At 40.3% G+C, this 20,779-nt stretch overlaps 2 protein-coding genes across 2 annotated transcripts in view; both read right to left on the bottom strand.

Annotated features, from left to right (window-relative positions):
* Positions 1-137: 137 nt before the first annotated feature.
* Positions 138-12,501, bottom strand: tgm2b (transglutaminase 2b). Its single transcript, XM_071528887.1, has 13 exons — positions 12,398-12,501; positions 8,411-8,590; positions 6,865-7,083; positions 6,323-6,441; positions 5,717-5,845; positions 5,323-5,500; positions 5,012-5,147; positions 4,291-4,394; positions 3,952-4,191; positions 3,114-3,389; positions 2,844-3,004; positions 1,997-2,133; positions 138-743 (listed from the first exon to the last, which is right to left on the bottom strand). The coding sequence occupies exons 1-13, from the start codon at positions 12,405-12,407 to the stop codon at positions 593-595; spliced, it is 2,040 nt and encodes a 679-aa protein (XP_071384988.1). The 5' UTR covers positions 12,408-12,501; the 3' UTR covers positions 138-592.
* A 2,296-nt stretch (positions 12,502-14,797) lies between these two features.
* quo (quattro) overlaps positions 14,798-20,779 on the bottom strand; it is a 31,399-nt gene continuing 25,417 nt past the window's right edge. Inside the window, exons 18-24 of the mRNA XM_071528886.1 lie at positions 18,958-19,128; positions 18,143-18,320; positions 17,575-17,691; positions 17,060-17,329; positions 15,920-16,197; positions 15,685-15,738; positions 14,798-15,472 (exon numbers count right to left, since the gene is read on the bottom strand). Of these exons, the coding sequence (XP_071384987.1) occupies positions 15,700-15,738; positions 15,920-16,197; positions 17,060-17,329; positions 17,575-17,691; positions 18,143-18,320; positions 18,958-19,128 (1,053 nt within the window). The 3' untranslated portion in view covers positions 14,798-15,472; positions 15,685-15,699. The remainder of the gene's footprint in view (positions 15,473-15,684; positions 15,739-15,919; positions 16,198-17,059; positions 17,330-17,574; positions 17,692-18,142; positions 18,321-18,957; positions 19,129-20,779) is intronic.

The raw sequence follows: 20,779 nt of genomic DNA, 5'->3' as shown, positions 1-20,779 counted from the left end.
ACACTGAATTCACGCTGCCACTCTTGAAGGTAACATTTTGGCCAACAGGGATTGTTTGAAGCATTACATTAAAGGATTGGGAGCTTGAATCCAGTGTGCAAATATATATATAGCTATATTTCCATTTGTTAACTAGATCACACAAACACTACTATCGTGTAAAAGCTCTTTTAATTTCAGCACTTACAAATGATAAAAATAGCACATGGTACTTAAAATACTATTCATCATTTCAGACTTTGAGAAGAATCCATGTCAGATGTTCCATTTAAAAGTTCTGCATGCATAGGTTTGGTTAGCTTTTATGAGCACAGAGTTCACCAGTTGCTCAGGTCACATTAAAATACTTGTGGCTCTGATAATAAAAACATGTTCAGGTATCACAATCAGCAATAAACAGTAAAGCATTTTTATATATCAAAATACTGTGCAAAAAGATAGCCCAAAAGTTGGTGCATTTGCTAATCTGAAGATGACTTCACAGTTATAAACAATTTCAAATAAAGATCTGTTTGCACAATTTGTAAAAAAAAAAAAAGAGGCTGCATCCTCCTGCTATCTATTGGAGGGTAAAGGTAAGGGTTGGGACGCTCTATTTGCCAATAATGACATTTCTGTAGCCCTTGACGTGACACAGCTTGTTGCTGTCAAAGTCAACCACCAGTTTTCTAAGCCCAGAGTGGGTGGGTGTGAAGTAGATTTTCACCTTGGCATCTTCCCCAGGTTTCACTGCGGAGCCCAGCCTAAGGGTAAATATTTAAATATCACATTAGTGACACACCATGAGCACTTGATCACACTCTGACTGCATAAATATGTATGCTATTGATCACTGCTTAATTGGGATTACATGACAGTTATGACTATTTATGGAGATGATGGAGATGGAGCTGCAGTGTTTGAACTGTTCAGCAGCAGAGTGAAGACAAGATAGAAAGAAGTTTTAATGACAATTTCACTCCTGGCCAAACACTAGCATTACTGACTATGAAAATATATATATATATATATGCTGACTGTCAAATGAAAGCTGCATTTGTTCATCATCTCATCATCATTCGTGCAGTCAGAAATGTAAAGCTGTGTTTTTATCTAGCCATGGATTGGCTGCTCACAACGTTACTCACTGAAGGAGATCAAAGTATTTCCTCACTAGCCACTGTTATTGAATTGACACCAAAAAATCTATTTTATTGGATCATGCAGAGGAAGGATAACTATTAATTTCAGCAATAACAAGCCACCTCACTAGTTTTTCATCGACCTCATACTCCTCTGAACCCCTGTGTATTGCTTTGCCAGTAGGCTCTTAGCCTGGTTGAATAACAATATGTCCAGCCAGACTGCCGCTGCATGAGGACCTGGGCAACACATCTTAAACCAATATCATGCACATCTCAGAGCTTGGAGGTCAAAAGGGGATAAGACATTTCCTTTACATTTGCATTGCATTGCAATTAATGATTGCAAAGAAGCCTAATTTTCTTTTCTCTTTGGATTCATTTCAACAGCTCAGCCAATATATTGTCATTGTCAGACAGGTTTAGTGAGTTGGCTTGGTGAGATAGCTCCCGTTGCTCCAGGTCCTGTCAAAGTATTTTGACAGTTTCCTCGGGCTTTATCTTAAACAAAATTGTTTAAATGAATTAATGAATGGATGGGTAGATAGCTAAATAGGTAGGTAGGAATGTCATTCTCCTTCATGTTTACCAAAGGTTTGCCAGCATATTTGCTCTGTTCACAATTACTTGCTTTGCAGAAACAAATAGCTGAAACACATAGCAGAAACAGAAACACATGTCTGTTTGATCCAAGTGCAAAACATGTAAGTCTATAGAGAAGAATGTTGAAATTGTATGAGGTTATAGTGGTTAGTCTGATTTATGATTGGGCAGGTGACGCTCTCTGTGAGTGTGTGTTGGTGCTCTGTGTGTAAATCTGAGTGAAGGATGGATTGAAAGCTGGTTTCTAGTTGGGTAATTAAGCATCATCTCACCTCTCAGTGAGTACGTGTCCACCAGTGAGGTTGGCCCCCTCGATGCTGAAGCAGCAGTTCTCCAGCGGGTCTGGCAGAGGGTTCTGGAGGGTGATCTCTGCAGCCAGCTTTCGATTCTCCTTCGGCTCACCGAGGATCTGCAGAACACAGCCATGTCTAGATGTTAGCTGGCACAAGCCTTACAGTAAGTACAACACTCTTTGGCTTAGGCCTAACTCTTTTGATGCCTTATGAAAGCCAGTGGTATTGGGTTTCATAGAAGCATGCCTTGCTGTTTCGTGTGATACTGTAGATCTTCAAAAGAATGTCAGTATATGACATTCTTTTGAAGATCTACAGTATCAGACTGAATCAGATGACCGTAGGCCACAGTAGCAGTACAGTAGCACTTTTCTTCAAATGTTTACTTCTTAGAGCCATCAGGTTCCATCACTCCATGATGTAAAAAGTATCTCACTGGAAATAGCCCTGGAGGAGCTTTTCAGATCAGCACCAGACTGGAAGAAAAACTTGTTCCCTGGCATGGCTTCAGTGGTCCACTAACCTTATTTTTTCACTTCAACTTCATTTCTAATCCATTTTGAAGGCTTGTTTTTGTTGGCATTAAGGTTTCTGCTATCTGGCTGATTAAAACTTCCAATCTCAACTTCAACTTTAACTTTGCATAGGCCTATATCATTATTAAACTGGACATCATATCATTATATACATAATTGTTTGCCATCATTAATGGCCATTAATGACCCGTCTTCTTTTCCTAGAATTACAAGATGGTCACATTGGGTCTCACAGATTGTCTTCTTGTCTTGTTACATCTCCATGTGGCGTTGCAGGTCCTTGTACTCACTCTGACTTTGATCTCAGGGTTCTCCAGTACGATGTTTCTCACTGCCAGTGTGGCGTCTCTGGTGCTGTAGTCGACCAGCAGAGCTGCCAGGCGGATCAGGTTGTCCTCAGTGAGTGCACCACCATACTTGGAGTAGTTCATCCTTAGTGGAACCCGCCTCTCTGGAACAACACATAAAGTATTAGGAATTCAATAAACACTCACACTGAAAAGCTAAGTGTATAAAGCACGCTTATGTGAATAACACATGGTGACTTGGCCTGAGCTCACCTGCTCCTGGTTGGAGTTCAACGTTGAGCAGGTCTTTAAAGCCGCAATTCTCTCCCAGTATTCCATTGTAGGACACGGATCTGGACCCAAACACCAGGCGGCACTTCTTCTCACTGGGCGTGTTGTTAGTAACCACAGCAAACACATCAAAGTTGCAGCCCTTCCTCATGTCTGATGTAACCTTGATAGTGAGGTGCAGGCCTTGGTTCTCCTGCTGCTGCAGCAGCTTGTTTTGGTGGTTGGCCTTCTTGAAAGTCTCCCTTTCTTCATCAGAGCCTGGTAATAAGGATGATACTAAATCACTAATTAAGGCAAACATTTTGTTATCATAAATTAGAATGGAACTATTCGAGAGTTTAAATAGGAGAATACTAAACAACATAAATCTCAAATTTGACAACTTCAGGCTTTGCCATCCCAAACAAGCAATTTGTATAGAACAACTTGAATCAACATGTGTAATGCTGATTCAAGTCTGTATAAATAAATGGTTATTAATTTGACCTTCCTAAACAAAAGCAATGTAGGTTAACTCTGTCTACATTAATAGTAACACACATACTGATAAGGAATGTATGAATTTACACAGCAAGAGACCTTGGTGAGTCCTGTTGGTATGCAGAGGAGGTTTGTATATTCTTATGGATAAGTTTTATCATGGCGTGTATGGCATATTCATAGGCCTATTCTGTGTCTTATTCAACCTCCTTTCTTTGGCTTTCTCAGCTTGATCCTCAAAAAGGAATGGTCTGAGCCTGTTGATGTCCCTGAGTTTCAAACTGTGGTTTGGTTTTTGACTGAGCTGTTAAAGTTTGTCTACTGCAGCGGTGCTCTCTACCTTCACGGTACTTGTACAGATGAGTGATGTCCTCTCTGGTGTCGTTGCCAACACTCTTCGTGCTGATCTTCTGGCCGACCAGTGTGGAGGTGGTGACTCTTCCTGTGCTGCCGTCTTTATTCTTCATGAAGGTGATGATGTCAGCATTGACCTCGGCAAAGACGAACGGGGCATCATACTTGAACATGAGCTCTCCCTCTTTGATGGCCCTGACAGGGATGGGGCCGCAGCAGTACACTCCTGAGCGAAGGGTGAGATGCAAAAACAAAGATGTTAGATCCTCCTTGGTCAAGACCTCCCTCAATCAAAAAGGCTACATTGGTATACACTGTTAGTTACCTTCACTTTTCTCCTGAGGAGTCGGGTCACTGGCCTGCCAGCCATTGAAATCTGATTTGAGGTCAGGCCTGGTCATCCAGCTCTCCACCCAGCAGTGATAGTTCCTGCAGACACACATGCACCATCAGCTGAATGAATTCATGCACCTCTAATCTGGTGCTGTGATAAAGCCACCTCTTAACTCTTCCCAATTTGCTATTTGGCAGCAAAACTGGATTTTCTCTGAGCATTATTACCATATTACCAAACCAGCAGTGCAAAAATACAGTATATTCCATTACAGTTCCTAGTTCCTAGTAATGTAATCCTGGTATATCTGATTAAATATACTCTCTTATATATCTAATCCCTAAGTAATGTATTCAGATTACTTTAATTTACTTTCAAATCACTTTACCATATTTTAGGTATAAAGGTACAGATAAGAAAAACTGAAAAATTACAAAGTTCAGGAAATGCATTTCAGGTTTGCATATAAACACACGTAGAACAGCTGCCACTTTTTAAATGGCCTCCTTTCTTGCTTTCACTTTAAACTATTCCAAGTAAGTAATCCTCAAATTTTTCACAAATATCTATAGTCAGAATCTATTATTTTTTAGGTAATGTAACAGAATACAGTTCTACTGTTTTTTGTATTTAGAGTACCTAATGTATTCTGTTACTACCTCCCCCTGTCTTATCCTGTCAGATTTCATAAGTGTTATATAAGAGTTCTAACCAGATCATCTCTCTGGATCCCTGCATGGGCTGTCCATCCTGATCGATGTAGCGTTCAATCACCAGGTTGCTGTTGGTGTCGTGGGCTGACAGATAGTTGGTGATGACTCGGCAGGGGATGCCAAGGGCTCTGGAAACTAACAGGGCAGAAAAAAACAATTTACATGATCACTCAGGTACTCGCTGGAGGAACAAAACTATCTCTCAACTATCTGTTAAAATATTTAGTGTTGCGTTGTGCCTGTTAGAGACAAACCAAGTGTGTTTTGCATTCTGTCCATTTTCTGTCCATTCCATTCTGTTGCGTGTTACCTGAGCAAGCCACTGCAGCAAACACCCAGCACTGTCCGTAACGTACAGGTTTACAGGCACTGGTGTCCCAGTTCTGCAGGATCTCCACACTGCCCTTCCAGGACATGGGGCTCACACCTCCATCATAGTCATTTGTCCATTTTCCATACAACACCCCGTTGTCGTCATTACAATTCACCTAAAAGGTAAACAGGATCTATCTATCTCACAGGCGCAATCCAAGATTTTGACATTCAGTTTGAAGTTGCCATTTAAAAAAAAAATAAAAACATAACCAAAAATTGTATCTATGCAAATTAAAAAAAAAATGTTTGAAGTAGTAGCCTACAACTGCAAGTGTCTCTTCCATATAGAAAACGGTGCATGGAAATGTATAAAATCAGTGTGACCATACCATGGCACTCAGCACTCTGGACACATAGATTGGATTCCTTCTTCCTGAGCAGTCTTTACCGGGATTACGCAGATATTTAGGATTCATATCCAGGATCCTCAGACAGGCATCCAGGATTCCAGTTTCAAACTGGAAGACAAAACCACAAAAAACGGCAGACAACATTTACTTATCATGTGTTAGTAAGTGATAACACAAAGAGGTGGAAAAAAGATTAGATTAAGCAAAAGATCAAACTTTTATTTTTTTAAATTCCTCTCAACAGGTGAAACACACAACTAATCTGGCCTTGTGTCATGCTGTGCATGAACAGTAGCTACTAATGCACCAGATGTGAACACCTCTGTGACTTTATCAGAACCTGGTAGTCCACTGTGAAATATAAATACCACAATCTTAATTTCATTGACCATTGCTGAATTAATACTGTGTGTTTGCAATAATGTAACACAACATAAATCACTTGGTAAGGAGACATTTCTCCCTTATCAGAATAAGCTTTGTCCAAACTGCATGTCTTTATCATTGTGTGGCACAATGCTGGCTCTCCTGTGGGAACATGTGTGTATTCAGTGAGGCTGATAGCGTCACTGTTGGTGTTGGTACCTGGCCAAAGTTCCATGGTGTAGGTATGAGATGTTTGTAACTTCCTCGAAAGATGATTCCATCCTGAGACAACACATACTCCCTCAGACTCTCCTCATTGTCCATATATACCGCATCCCCTGTTGCCAAGAGACATTGCAAAACAATACAATAATGAAACATCTCCTAAATGGAACAAGGCTGGCACAGTATAGGTCTTTATTGCCTGGATGCTATCAAGAAACACATACATTTTCATTCACAGTATAATATTCTGAAAGTCCTGGAGTCTATTCATAACATCTGAGTGAAACATGAACTTTTACTGAAGCATATATATACCCTTCCACCCACCCACTCACTCAATCCCCCCCATCCATAATCCCTTACACTAAACTACTACCATTCTCCTACATGGTCACCACTGCTGCTGATATGACACCCCTACTCCAATTGCTCAAGATCTCAACTATGGTATGAAACCTAATCTAAGCATTCCATAGCCTAAGGTTGCTACACAAGATCCACAGCCTGACAGCTTGACATATGGTGTGTTTACCCACCTGGACACCAAGGGTTAAAGAGCAGGATAAACTCGAACCGGCCCGATCGCCCCAGAGTCAGGGTGTAACGGCCTACAGGCGCATCTGGGGGAGAGCAGATGGACAGGGCCACCGTGTTGCCGGGGGGACTGCTGACGGCCGCGCTCCAGCAAGAAGTGTCAATGTTAGCAGACAGATCAAAGGAGGCCCTGGTGCCATACTGGTCAGAGGGCTGAGGACCTACAGTACATGTAGCAATCAATATGGTTAGAGCACTGAGACTGCACTTGGGAAGAAGCCAAGAGACTTCAATGATGTATTTGTGTCTTTCAGTGAAAATTAAATGGGAAATGGAAAGTTAGATGGTACATTCCCACAGTATTCCCAACCCCCCCCCTTCATTTAGTTCAAACATCTCTGGAATCTCTTCTCATGCATGGACAGCAAAACTGTATAATGGCACATAATTATGACCAAAGGCGATTGGAACTCAAGTCTCCCTTAGTGGCCTCAGTTCAGATTTGAGTTCTGGCAAATACCATGAACTCAAGTTCCCTCGTGTTCACTTCAGGCATCGGTCCAAAGAGTCAAGCCCTTCAAGTCTTCCACTGAGTGCAACCAACCAAACCATGGGTGGGCTGTTTCCTCATCTGCTTCTCACTTCGATAGTACTAAGGGTCCTAGGCCAATCCACAAAAAAATACTTGAACTTTAATGCTGATACTGTTATCTCTGATAGCGCACATGCTTTCCTGTTGGCGGCCACACTTCCTGTTAAACAGTTTTATTTGATGGCAAGCAACTGTTGTGTTATCGTATAAGTTCATCCAAAAATTAACTGAGGAGAAGAGACAGATAGTTTTTCATGTTGTTCCAGGGTTTTTTCAAAGGCCCTGAAGTGAATATCTGAGGCTCCCAACAATAACAGACGTCAATTAATACCCACAGAGCAAAGAAGGAAGAGTTGTGGATAACAATGAAAAAACAACAGAATAAGACCTTACAGCTACTGTAAGGGCACTCGCTTTTAAAAGCCAGTAGCAGTTTCAACGGCAACATTAGGTAAAAATTACTTCCTTTTCCTTTTCAAAAAGGCCAGACCTCAACATGACCGCTCTTTATTCCCTATCATCTTTGAAAGGCACTAGGCGCTAGGGAAAATAAACATGGCCTAACGCCAGTAGAAACACACAATTACAATAGGTGTTTCCATTGTTCCCCTGACATCCTGAATGACAGGACACAATTACAATGCTTTTCCCTCTTCCTCTCCTCATGAACTGTTACTGTATGCAACACATTTTTCAATATTTATTGAGAGCTTTGATGCAGTAGTGAAAGTAAAGTCGCACTAAAAGTCGCTCAAATATTTGAAAGCATCTTACAGAAACTCAAATATTTGAAAGCGTCTTATGCATACACCTGTAAAAGACTGATGTAAAACTGTACATGCTGTTCAGAAAGTTTTTATAAGAAATGTATTATGAGACGACTTCTACTAAACCCTAGATACATATAATAAAACAATTTCTGATGGAGAACCGGAGGTAATAACCCAGTGCTGTACCTGTTTCTACGATGCAGGCAAGAGAGCTGGCTCCTGGTTGATACTCTCCTGAGCGCAGCTGCAGGTTGACTGTGAACGGCTGGCCTCTCCTCACGATGAGACGCTCCACACCGTTGAGATCGGTACGATGGTCTGTGTTATTGAACTCACACTCCAGGTCCCAGCGAGCAATGTCCAATGCTTAGAAGGAGAGAGGACAGAAATAATAAGTGAAGAATCTATTTTTAATATACAGAGGATCAACCCTGTTAAAGTGTTTTTCCATTTTGTGAACCAAGGACTTAAATGACCTGCTATACTTTAAAAATGTCCCCACTTTTTTTTTAAAAGAAAGTGCTAGTCAATAGCACAAAGTATTACAGAGTATTTTTAAATGGGTGGATTTTGATTTTGTGAGAAAAATCTTACAATTATCTAGAATTGTTGGATCAATGCTGAAGAATTAGTTCACCATGTCAGCAAAGCAATTGAAGTCATTCAGTATAATTATTTCAAAAGTTGTAAAATATTTACTCCTGTTTTTAGCACTCCAGTCATGTCTTGGTCTATAATCCTTAATGCCTGTTTTACAGGAGGATAATGCATATGTTTAATTGTGCACTTAAATACCACAACAAAGTCTTCATTAAGAGCAAGGGGTAAAACTTAGAGGTGTGTATAGGATAAGGAGTATTTAAATGAATTTACAAGGTTGTAAAGTTATTTGTCCAACAATGACAAATAACTTTTTATGGCATAGCTGTGGTGAATTCTCCAGAAAACTGTGGTTACCTATAGTCTGCATTTCTTGCCAGACATTTTGCGGTTCTGCATGTGGCTTATCTTTAGCCTTCTAGAAGCTAATTGCTTTCTTTGCTGGTATAACAAATTCACTTCTACAGTATAATGAATGCATTTTCCAGTCCCTGAGTGATCATTTTATGATCTTCAAAGCCTTTACAAATTCTTTGGACCTCAAAATGTAGGCATGTATCAGATCAGCTTCGAGCAGGACACTCGCTCATTTACAGTAAGATATTTTTGTTTTGCAGGGCTTTCTGAAGGGATTTAACAAGAGGTAAACACAGACAGGCTGAATTAGTTTGGCTTCAGTCACTCCCTGTTAAGTGTGCCTCCTCTCCAGGGTGCGACGTGACTAAGAGAATCCCACCCTGTGATTTCCTGTTTGTAGGAAGAGTTCAAGTCCTCTTGCTGCCTCACTACTGGCTGGGCTACTCCTTCATTTGTCAGGAGGTTAATCTTTCCCTATACATTAAGCCTCGTGTTAAGGAAAGCCATGGAAACAAGCATGAGATGGTAATGTCAAGGCTATAGGACTCGGCTTGAATAAACAAAGGCTAAGCTGCAAGTGCTTCCTGCTGTTTTACATGACGTCCAGAGGGGATCATTCTTTAATATTCCTCATGGCTCAGATCTTTTACTGATCTTGACCTTAGCACAGTTCCTACTTGCAGACATGTCAGTGTAACTAATTGGGGTAAATGCCTTAAAGATGACAAAGCTATGTCTTTTGGGACAGCTGTTCCATAGGATTGTTGTTTAAGCTATTTGGCCAAACTTTTACAGAGACTACTTTTATTGGTTTGGAAAAATATTAGGCTTTTGCTGTGAGCATTTCTAATGCCATCTAGTCATTTAGCTGACAGCTGATCAGAGGTCAACTAAAAATAAGCATTGCAATGCCAAGCATAATCTATAACACATCATATTTGACTGTTAATTGAGGAGCCATCTGGACAAAGCAATACCTCACTTGCGTCTAAGAAATTGTGCAATTTTTTGACCATTCTCTGAAGAAAAGCTTCTGGGAAAGTGGGGCATTAGCTCATCATTCTGGAGGACAGAGCATGGCAGAGCCCCATTTTGTGTAACAGTAAAGCTGATGGGGGTTTTGCTCTTACACACCTAGAGGCAACACAGCCCAGTAAAAGTGATCTATGGCTTACAGAATGTGTAGACAATTAGGCAGATTGATAACATGTGGAAGACTGTGACCCAAAACCTTTAACTAACCAAGACTAAACAACCCATGTAAACGCTCTAGTGGTGCAACGGCACAGTGTTATCATTCTTAGTTAGTGGTGTGCTTCATTGTGGCTGCATAAGTAGATATGAATGAAAACACATTTTCATTCACTTCCACACAGCAGAGCAAGAATGTGTGGTCTGAAGTCAAACAGTTGTGGCATGACAAATGATTCATGTGGTGTAAACCCAAACTGAATAGATTTTATTGGCACACAGTGCAGGGTTATATAACGTGAAGCAGTATAGCATGGGGAGAGATTTACTATGTGGGTCTGCCCAGTTCCTCCTTGAACCTGCCTTTTTCACTCACTATGTTGTACTGTGCACACCCTGCAGTCTACCAACCATGAGCAACACCACAGAAGGACTGTCCAGACTGAGCAGCACTGAGGCCAACATTTAAGCCTAATAAGGAAACTAAAAACAAAATCTAGCAGGGTGAAGCGGGCAGCAGCGGGTACAGTAAACACCATTTAAATCCTGGAAAAATAAATATGTAGACTCCCATCTGAAGTAAAATAACTTTTACTCTTTCCGTCCACTGTGAATGAACAATGCAGTGGCACAAAACCCCGCTCTCTGCTGAAAATGAGGTATCTTGTTTTTTTCCATCCATGCTGACTTCAGAGCTGCATACTGCAGCAATCACAGGCATTTAGCTCTAACTGAGCGCTTTGTGCATGTGCATCTACACATGGCAAACAGGTGACACCGATTCCCCATTACTCTGTTTATTCTAAATACAAATGCTGCAGTGGAGTAAGGATGAAGGCATTGCATACTACAACTTTCTGCTCGCAGGGTGGAGAGAGGATTTAAATAAAGCAGTCTGACATTCCATATTTTGCACTTGCTTGTGGTTTTCAGCTGCTTCAGTAGGCCTATGTTAAGGAATATTCATATACTGTGCCTATGAATTTTAAATTATATATTGAATGGGAAAATGCACACTTTTCTTTTTTGATTGTAGACAAGCCATTTAGACAAGACAATGCCCTGTTACTAGACTAAAGATTCTCTGTTGAATATAATTACTATAATATAACTGGAAACTGTGTGCATATTCTAGTTTCTAATATCCCTCCTCTGATACTTTTGGTGTTCTACACATTTTGCTTGCACAGACAGGTCAACAACAACTGTAACCTCTAGAGGTGATTTATAGCAAACCTTGAAGTTTGAAGCATAGTCTTCAGCAACAGTTTTGAATGGGTTCAAAGGGGCTTTGGGCAACCTATTTCTAGGATGTTGTGCCTGTAAAGTTAGCTGCAGTTAACTGGTAGAGGCTCCAGCTGCTCTCAACTGCTATTAAAAGCGTAAAGGTCCCAGTGCAACCATCATCTCCACCTCGAACATGTGGGTGAAACATTTTTCGAATACACTGGTCTGCAGATCTTGACTGAGTGGTTCCTGCAGCATCAAACCAGCCACACAGAGCGTGATGATGTGTGCAGTTTGTGATAACTTAACAATTGTCACCTTTCTTAGACATCGTGCCTTCAGTGTGTTCAATGGCAACATTGTCCTTGGTGTTTATTGAAAGGATGCCCTTCCTGGCTATTCTGTGCTGCAAATAGATAATATAACAGTGGTAGCACTGAAAACAGTACACCATCAAAATCAATGCTGGATTGTATTTTCATCAACTAGTAAAACGCTGAAGGTGCTCTATGTGACTTCAAAGTTACATCAGTTCCCAAAAATCCCAAAAAACAAAACACATCCATATTAGGAAATGGTGGGAAGAAAATATCAAAGCCTGATGCTTGGCATCTGGAATAGAATAGTTCTGGGGGGAAAAAGTTGATGTCACTTCAAATGGCAATAGTTATGTGTCCAATTTCAATGTGTAGCCCTTAAGCTGTTATAAACGGATAGGGCAAACAGATATTCATTTAATATTTACAAACCAAAGGCAATTTACACGAGGCTACTAATAGAAACAGTGGTAAAACCTACCTTGAGCCATGGTTGCAGCTGTGTTCGTTGACAAAAGCAAAAGTGTGTTTTGAGAGGATTTTCAGCTCAGTAGGCAGTGTGTGTCTCCGTGCCGTTATCCTGACGGTCGGGGTCTTATTTGTAGCCCTCTTGCGCGTCACCAGAATTCCTGCGCAAACAGAGACACCGGTAGTGGGCGTGACGCACCCGCGCGCGCGCGCACACACACACACACCGCGCACGCTTTGAACCCGCGGACCCTTATTTAATGATAGACAGTGTGGTGCAAGAAAAGAAAACCGTAGCCTGAAGATGTACTACTAATATTTTAGTCATCATCTGTTTTTTTTCCAGTGAATGGGCAGACCCAACCCATGTCAACCAGTGATCTCTGCAAAAGTGTAGACTGTAATAGGATTTCTGTATCCAGATCCCTGATGTCACGCATTTCCTACCAATATGGTGCTTTACCATACAATACACAGCTCATTGGCTGTGGCTGTTTGATTTGATATAATCACCTGTTAATTTATGGCAATCACCTGTTATTTTCCTACCAAGATAGCCTTGTGGTGATGTAACAGAATACTATAAATAGACCTATTTTAATCAAGCTATTCTAATTGTTAGACTACACTTTATACAGCTTCATACAGAACAGCCGCATCAAAATGAAATCCCTATTAACATTTACACTGGTGATGAAAGGTGAAGAGGGGGGAATTTACAGTTCCAAGTGCATAAGAAGTACAAATACAAACCAAAACAATGGCAGCATTCAAAGTGAGAAGTCACTCAGTCTCTGAGGTTTCCCCTTTGGTGACTGAGATAAAAGGCTCGCCTAAAGATGATCGTTCTTCAGTGCATAATTATGGCAATAATGACTGACACATCAATAAAAACTTGATCAGTATCTGTCCCTACAATAAAATGTGTTAATATTAGCTACATTTACCAATTACATCACTGCAAAAAACGACAATAATGAACACATTATTGTCATTATGCCATTATGAGTAGAGGAACTAGCCAACCATATGGTCTGAAGCACACTGGGCAGACAGTTTTAACCACAAACATGAGTCTTGGCTGCAGAAGTAGGTATTACATCAAGGAAGAGAATTTAGTGATTTAGGTTTACAGAAGGCTAACCTAAGCCAGGCCTCTGTCCTGACTCTCACATTATTCAGTCAGTGAACATTATGAAACAATAGCCTATGTAAGGTCTTGAGATCAAGATTCTGAGACTAAACCAATAAAGTCAGAACCCAGAATTCTGAGTTTTCTCTAAGAATTCTGACTTTAATCTCAGAAAACTCAGAACTCAAATACATTTTTCACATTTGGCCCTAATCCTCTTCCATATGTTAGTGATGGGAATTTAAAGTAAAAAACTTTTTTTCCTTAGCTCTTTCCAGGGTTGACTGTTAAAGGGTTATAAAAGTCCACATATTTCAAAGTCAAAATTATATAAAAATTCTGATACTGATTTTTTTATGAGCAAAGAAACACATTTTTCATACATCACTTACTGAGACTTAAGGAAAAAGTTAAGGGGAAAAAACTGGATAACAAGGCGTTTGGATGGCTCATTTCCTTTCATTTAGGCAGGAAAATGCGCTGCTTCTATTCTATATTATTTGATACCCCAATTGATAATTTAGATAAAGAATAATAATCTACAAGCACTGAAAATATTGGTTTTCTGGTGATTTTCTGATGATAACATGTCATTATTTTCATGATAACACTACTACATGAATGTAGTAAGTTGTGCAATCATTACTGTAGAATTACTGCGTAATACTTTCTAAACATTTGCTTACTTGTCCTTTCCTTTCCTTCTCTCGTAAAGGGAACTTCCATGTTCAGATGACTGATAAGGTTGTTACACTATTATTACTCAATACCTAATATGAAAATATAGGTAGGTAACCATGGGACCTGTACTGCCAAGTAAAGTCAGGCTTGATACCTCAATATTACACTGATTTAGTTGCTCTATTCCTTGGTTCAATACAGTGATGAGGTAGTTACCACATTATCACTCAATCTAATACGAAAGTACTAGATAAGACAATGGAAGCTGTAAAGTCAGGCACAACTTACTACATTAATGTAGTACCGTTATAATGCTAATACTCTAGGGTAATATTGCTGTAATTACACAGTTACCCTGTCATTTGTGTACCGTGACGTAAAGTGGCCTACTTTCAAAATATTTGTAGATAGGTGTGAATGGAAATATTATGCCAAAGTAAAATATAAGCCTCAATCACCACCACTGGAGTTCAGATATATCAGTCAGGCTGTATGTGGTTTTAGGTTTACTGTAAGATAGTAGGCCTTTGGAGTCATTATAGCAAATAAACACACACACACTAAAACAAACATATGCATTATCAATGCAAATATTCTGTATTTCAAATAGAAAACCATACAACTGCAGATAGATCAATATCTTTATACTAGTAACATATTAGTTCATACAAAACTGTTAATAAAAAGACAAAGTGAAAATGCTTTACTTTCAGAGAGTCTGTTATTGTACAGCACTACCTCGGTATGCCATAGCACTGCGATAAACATGTACAAAACACAATGAAATTAATGACATAAAAGATGGCACAGTGTCTTTTTGATACAATTCTTCACAGATTTTAACAAGATTTTATTAAATGCCTATGATAGCTTTATGAAGGATGCTGATGAAAGTCTACAGAATGGTTTAACCTTAATCTACAGTATAGTTTAGCATTATGTTATGAATAACCAGTAAGCTCACAGACTATTTTGATAGCTTAACATACCACATCTATGATCCTTTGCATAAGCTATGACACTACATTGATTTACAGCATACTAAGCAAAGCCATGTCAGACATGCATTTCAAAATCGATCACTGCATATGTTCAAAATACAGTACATGTAGACACTTTTCCTGATCTGTTGTTTTAGTGGCAAGATACAAAATATAGAGTGGTAATGGCTTACAGTAACAGCCAGTATAAAACAAGGAGATAAAGTCTGTTACAATAGTCTTCTTTACACAGTAACTCTTCTTTCTCTTGACTCCTCTTGGGTTATTTCCAAATCTGTAGAAAAATACATGAAATTGCAAACATGATATGAAATTGATTGTTATTAGAATATTCTGTGTAATAGAATGAATTGTCATTAATTCTATTACACAGAATACTGTATATTACTCATTAGGGAACACATCAGATCACTCCAAAAATAGTAGCATTCTTTACTGGTTTCATTAAAGATGGGTGGTCTATGATTGCCAAACTAGCAAACTTACCCTGTATCTCACAGGTCAAACCTCAGTTGATTTTCCAACAATAGTGTTCTGAACCTGACAGATTCAAGAAGCCATAATTAATTAAATATTAATTACAACATAATAATGACCACAACCATATGAAAATACCACTTGCAAGGAGACATAACATAAAAAAAAGTATTTGGCTGTATGAACAATTACTCATGAGTGTGAATCACTGGTCATTGATCATAAGACTTGTATCACCCCACACCTTGCCACAGGGTGGATCGCTGGTCTGGTACGGTGGTTTGGGTTTGGGCTTGGGTGCAACTGGTGGTGGGGTTTTCCCTGGAGCCCCAGCTGGACTGTTTGGTTTAGGGAAGTCTGGGGAGGCTCCAGCTGGATGGGCTGCTGCTGCCTCCTTTATGGTGCTTGTGGAAGTGCAGACCGAAGAGGCGTCCTCCGCCTCTCCTCCAATAGCAGAGTGGAAGCTGTGACCTGAACTGCTGAAGCCACTCACACTCTCTCCTGAGGACTCAGAGCTGTCCACTGGAACGGAGGAGAGGAGACTTGATGATGCACATGATGGATGGATGAATGAATGAATGAATGAATTAATTAATTAATTAATTAATTTATAGTCAATGTATTTAGTTATGCAACCATCTCGCCAAACTTGAATTATGTAACTCAGTTCAAAAAGTAAAAGCAGTCTGAAGGCTTCCTGTGTAATTTCAGTCTGTGTATACTAAATCTAGAAGGACAGATTCAAGTTGCATTCCAGTCAATCTAAACTCAGTTCCTCTTAACCGTTGCATTTCAGTGTGTCTCTTACGGTGGGATGACACAATTGGAACACCAGTCAGTCAGTAGATTATTTGAGCCTGGGCCCTCTCCCAACTAGAGGGCCCAGGGCACCCTGACCTCTGACCTCCGTGGAGGGGGGTGAGTGAATTTCTCTATGGGGATCAATAAAGCATCATTATGATCTATGGGATTACCACTATGATCATCATTTCTAAAAAAAAAAGATATACCAATTTTGTGGTAAACTCAAATGTGTGATGGTCTGAATCCCCAGACCAGCTGGGATAATCAGGGCAGAGGAAGGAGAAATGCCCCCTGCCCCATTAACAACAACTATTAAAGTGCCCTTAAGCTAAGCACTTCATACCCAATACCTAGTGAGGTTGCTTGGGGGCAACCAATAATGGATGGTTCCCAGGTGCGGATGGCTCCACTTTCTCTCCCACGGCAACTCCTCCCCCAGCCCATTGCAATAAATCTTAAGTAACATTCTGGTCATGTAGTCAGTAGTTCAAAACATATTTACTGCAGTGCTACACATCAAATGAAATCACCCACATCCACATACTATCCACAGAGACACTACCAGCACCAGTCCACTCACACAGTAGGTTCTGACTCCCACTCTCATGGTCCAGGTCATCCTCCTCCAGGACTCCAGGGGGCGCTACATATCCTCCAAGGCCCCCCGCCAGCACCCTCCGCTTTGGCCCACACAGGTATCCCACAGGGGACAGGGACCCCCTTCCAGAGGAGGAAGAGGAATGGCTGCCAGAGGAAGACGAACTGCTCCCTGAACCAACAGAGTTTGGCCGCCCGACAGGAAGCCCGGCCTGCGACCCACACGCTCCCACAGAGGCCAGCACCTTGCCTTCTGAGGAGACCAAGGGAGAAGAGGCTGTATGAGATGGACCACGAAAAGATGGGAAATGCCAAAGAGGACAATTAAAGAAAAGATTAAAGATTTAAGAAAACTATCACAAAGACTACTGAACACAGTGACCAAAACCAAACTGATGAATCGCTGAATACACTGGAAAATATTTGCTCAATACTGCAAGGAATGTGATAAAGAATACTTTACAAGCAGTTGCTTGTCTTTGAAGAACTTCGCCTTACCTCTGCCCATCAGTACATAGTTGACGGCTCTGTCGTTGATCGCTGCATCACTGGGCTGGATATCCATGAAGGGCTTATTTCCTATACCCATGAACACTCTCTCCTGCATACGCACCTCTAGTATAAGCATGAGAAACAATACTATTACATACTACTCAAATTTAAGAACATGTTGAGCACAACTTCAGGCACAACATCACTGTAACTAATAATTAAGTGATTTGCAACAACTGTCTTTGGTGCATCAAAGTTTTTGTGCAGCAGATTGTTGCCACCATGTTGCATCCAATCTGATTGGATGTTTGCCTGGCCATCTGTGTGCAGAATGATCAATGACAATTACTACTCTCATTATCTTTGGATGGCCATGTTTGATGTGTATATACATAGATATAGATAAATGTGAGTGTATTATGAACATGCAAGACTGCATCAAATACATTTCTATAAGTTAAATACAAGTGAGCTGAGAGACCGTTGAGGAGCCTGAAATATAATGGAAGAGACAGTGCTGTGTAAGATAGTGTCATGTACAGTATGTGTATTGTGTGTGTGTGTGTGTTGATACCTCTGTTATGTACAGCCTGCTCCCAGAGGATCCGCTCCAGGTCCTTGGTCCAGGCCTCTTTCACCTCCCGGCTAACTGCCTGTAGTGTGTACGTGTCCTGGCTCTTCCTTCTCCTGAACCAGATCTCGAAACACCGGCCGCTGTCTCCGCTGTTGTGGGTCATCCCGATGTCTGACGTCTAAATAAATCCACAGAGAAAGATGCATCTCCAGAGGAACTTGATTGATCCTGTGAGACGGCAGCTTCAAATATGGCGGGCAGTTTGACAAGTCTGTCAAACACAGCTTCAATATACAGTAGCTGAGGTGAACAGCGCTCTACTGGCCTGACTACAAATACAGGAGGTACACTAATGTAGTTGGGCCTGTGGGCTATGGGCATACATATGTCAGTACTAAACCACTGGAAAAGAATTTGACTTCCTTCAGTAGATGGTGATGATTGATGAATGATGATGATGGTGGATGATGGAGAGAGTATAGAAAATTGAGAAATGTTAAATTTACATGTAACTGATGAGCAAACAGTGCAGGGCAAAACTGCTTTCATGACATTTGTAAGAAGAAATCTTGTGCTGAAAGAGGAAGTAGTGGTAATACTCATGCCCTTGAGTATCGCCCACACAGCACAGTGAGTAATGCTTTCATTTCATTTCACATTTTTAACAATAATTCCTTTCAGAAATGTCAATCGCTGGCCATATGAAGTAGTATCAGTCCAAGTATGGGCCTATGAATCCAATGTGGCTTCATTTAAACGAGACACAAATGTGTGTGTGTGTGTGTGTGTGTGTGTGTGTGTGTAAGTGAGTGTACCTTGAATGACTGTTTGTAGATATATGTGTCGTTCCCTACATCTGTCTTCCTGGTCTTGCTGAAGAGGACGAGCTCTTGGAAGAGAAAAATGTGGCGGAAACATTTTTTCTTCCGGAGTGTCACCAGGAACTCATCCTGGCGAATCAGCTGCCCCTGCTCCTTTAGATTAACCTGCAGTATAGGAAAGGGGAACTTACTGAAGATCATCTTCTGTCAAGTTGTGGTCATGTAGTCAGCAAAAACACACAGCAATTCTCAAAAAAACCCAAACACTTTTTTAAGGGTTTTTTTTGTCATTATTGCCTTTATTTGTTAGTCTAGTGAAGAGAGACAGTAAAGATTGGGCAGAGAGGGGGAGTTATGCAACAAAGGTCCAAGGCCAGATTCAAACCCAGGACATCGCAATTACATGGCATACGACTGCTAAACCACCAGGACGCCCCAAAACATTTTTAATAAGCAAAAAATGAAAATCCAGCATTTTCCCAAAAGACCTACCTCAGCTGTCTCTGCAATTTCTAAATTCAGTTTTAACATAACTATAACTATTAAACATAACTAATAATGGCAGATATGCTATGATTCATTATTCAGACATCAAGAAAAAATAATGGACTGATAGTAACTAAATGGTGTCCTTATCATTTCTAAAAGTACAGCAGAGAATGCAACGTTAATGGAATAACCAACAGAATTCCTACGAAAACCATCTGAATCCAAATCCTTTCCTTCAGTCTCGTAAGTTATAATGCTTTCCAGCTACTGGAACTCAAGACCAACATCCTACACACAGCTCACACCACACCTTTATATTGCACGGAAAATTCTTTATCATGTATTTTCCTGTACACCCATCCCATTACATCACAGCCTAGATTAATCAAAAGTATTGCATAAATGGCCAGATGGGAATCATAGTTGTTTATCTTAAGACTTATATGTCAGTTAGCAAATGACAAAAACCACCACCCCTTATCCAAATACTACTGAAGAAGTAAAATTCATGCCTTTACCTGCTGCCCTACTCTCCTCTCCTCATCACAGTAAAGATTCCAATGATGTTGCACAATGATGGACGAGAACATGATAAGTCTTATCACAACTAGTCAACATCCCCCTATCTTATACTTTATATCCAAGCTGCAAATGCTTTATCGTTACCGCATAATTTATAAATAATGTCATTCTCTGTCTTTCTTGAGAGAAAAATTCAGTTGAAAAAGTCGGTATGGAATCCTTCTTCTATCAATCTTGTCAAACACTGAAACAATAAAAAGGTAAAAATATAGCCGCAAGTGGCCATTAATGAGGTCCAAGCACATGGGGCAAATGATTTGACCGTGAGAATAAAAGCTTCATCATTTTGGAAAAGTTCTACATCTCAATGTTAGAACATTTTGATGAAAGTGCTGCAACTGCAGGTGAAATGGAAAATTGGCAATGTTGGTATGGTAAATATAGAGTGCAAACAAATATGGTCTGACCCACTTTCAAGCCCTTTGCAAACATTTATATTAAATTTGGTTGCTCAAACATGTAGGCTTAAAGAGATTATGCATGCCTTCCTGTTTGCTTGTCTTCTCCGTCAACTTCTTTGTGTGTCACAGCCAAACTGTTCAAATGAAATTTGCTGTGTGTAAAATTCGGTAGAGATTAAGGCATCTGTATGAGAAAAAAACCCCAAAATGGTGCTATTGCAAGGTTGGCCTGATTGTGGCGCTATGGAGCATGACCAAATGCGGGTGACACCCTTCTGGGTCTGTCCCAAACATGTATGTGAAATTTATTTATTAAATTTTTTTTTTAGCATCAAGCATTTAGA

Source organism: Centroberyx affinis, unplaced genomic scaffold, assembly GCF_046629955.1.
Source record: "Centroberyx affinis isolate AG114_WGS23_722 - 3 ecotype Tasmania unplaced genomic scaffold, CSIRO-AGI_Caff_v1 ptg001738l_1, whole genome shotgun sequence".
NCBI lineage: Eukaryota > Metazoa > Chordata > Actinopteri > Beryciformes > Berycidae > Centroberyx > Centroberyx affinis.
The sequence above is the reverse complement of the archived record's forward strand: the minus strand, read 5'-3'. Positions and strand labels throughout refer to the sequence as shown.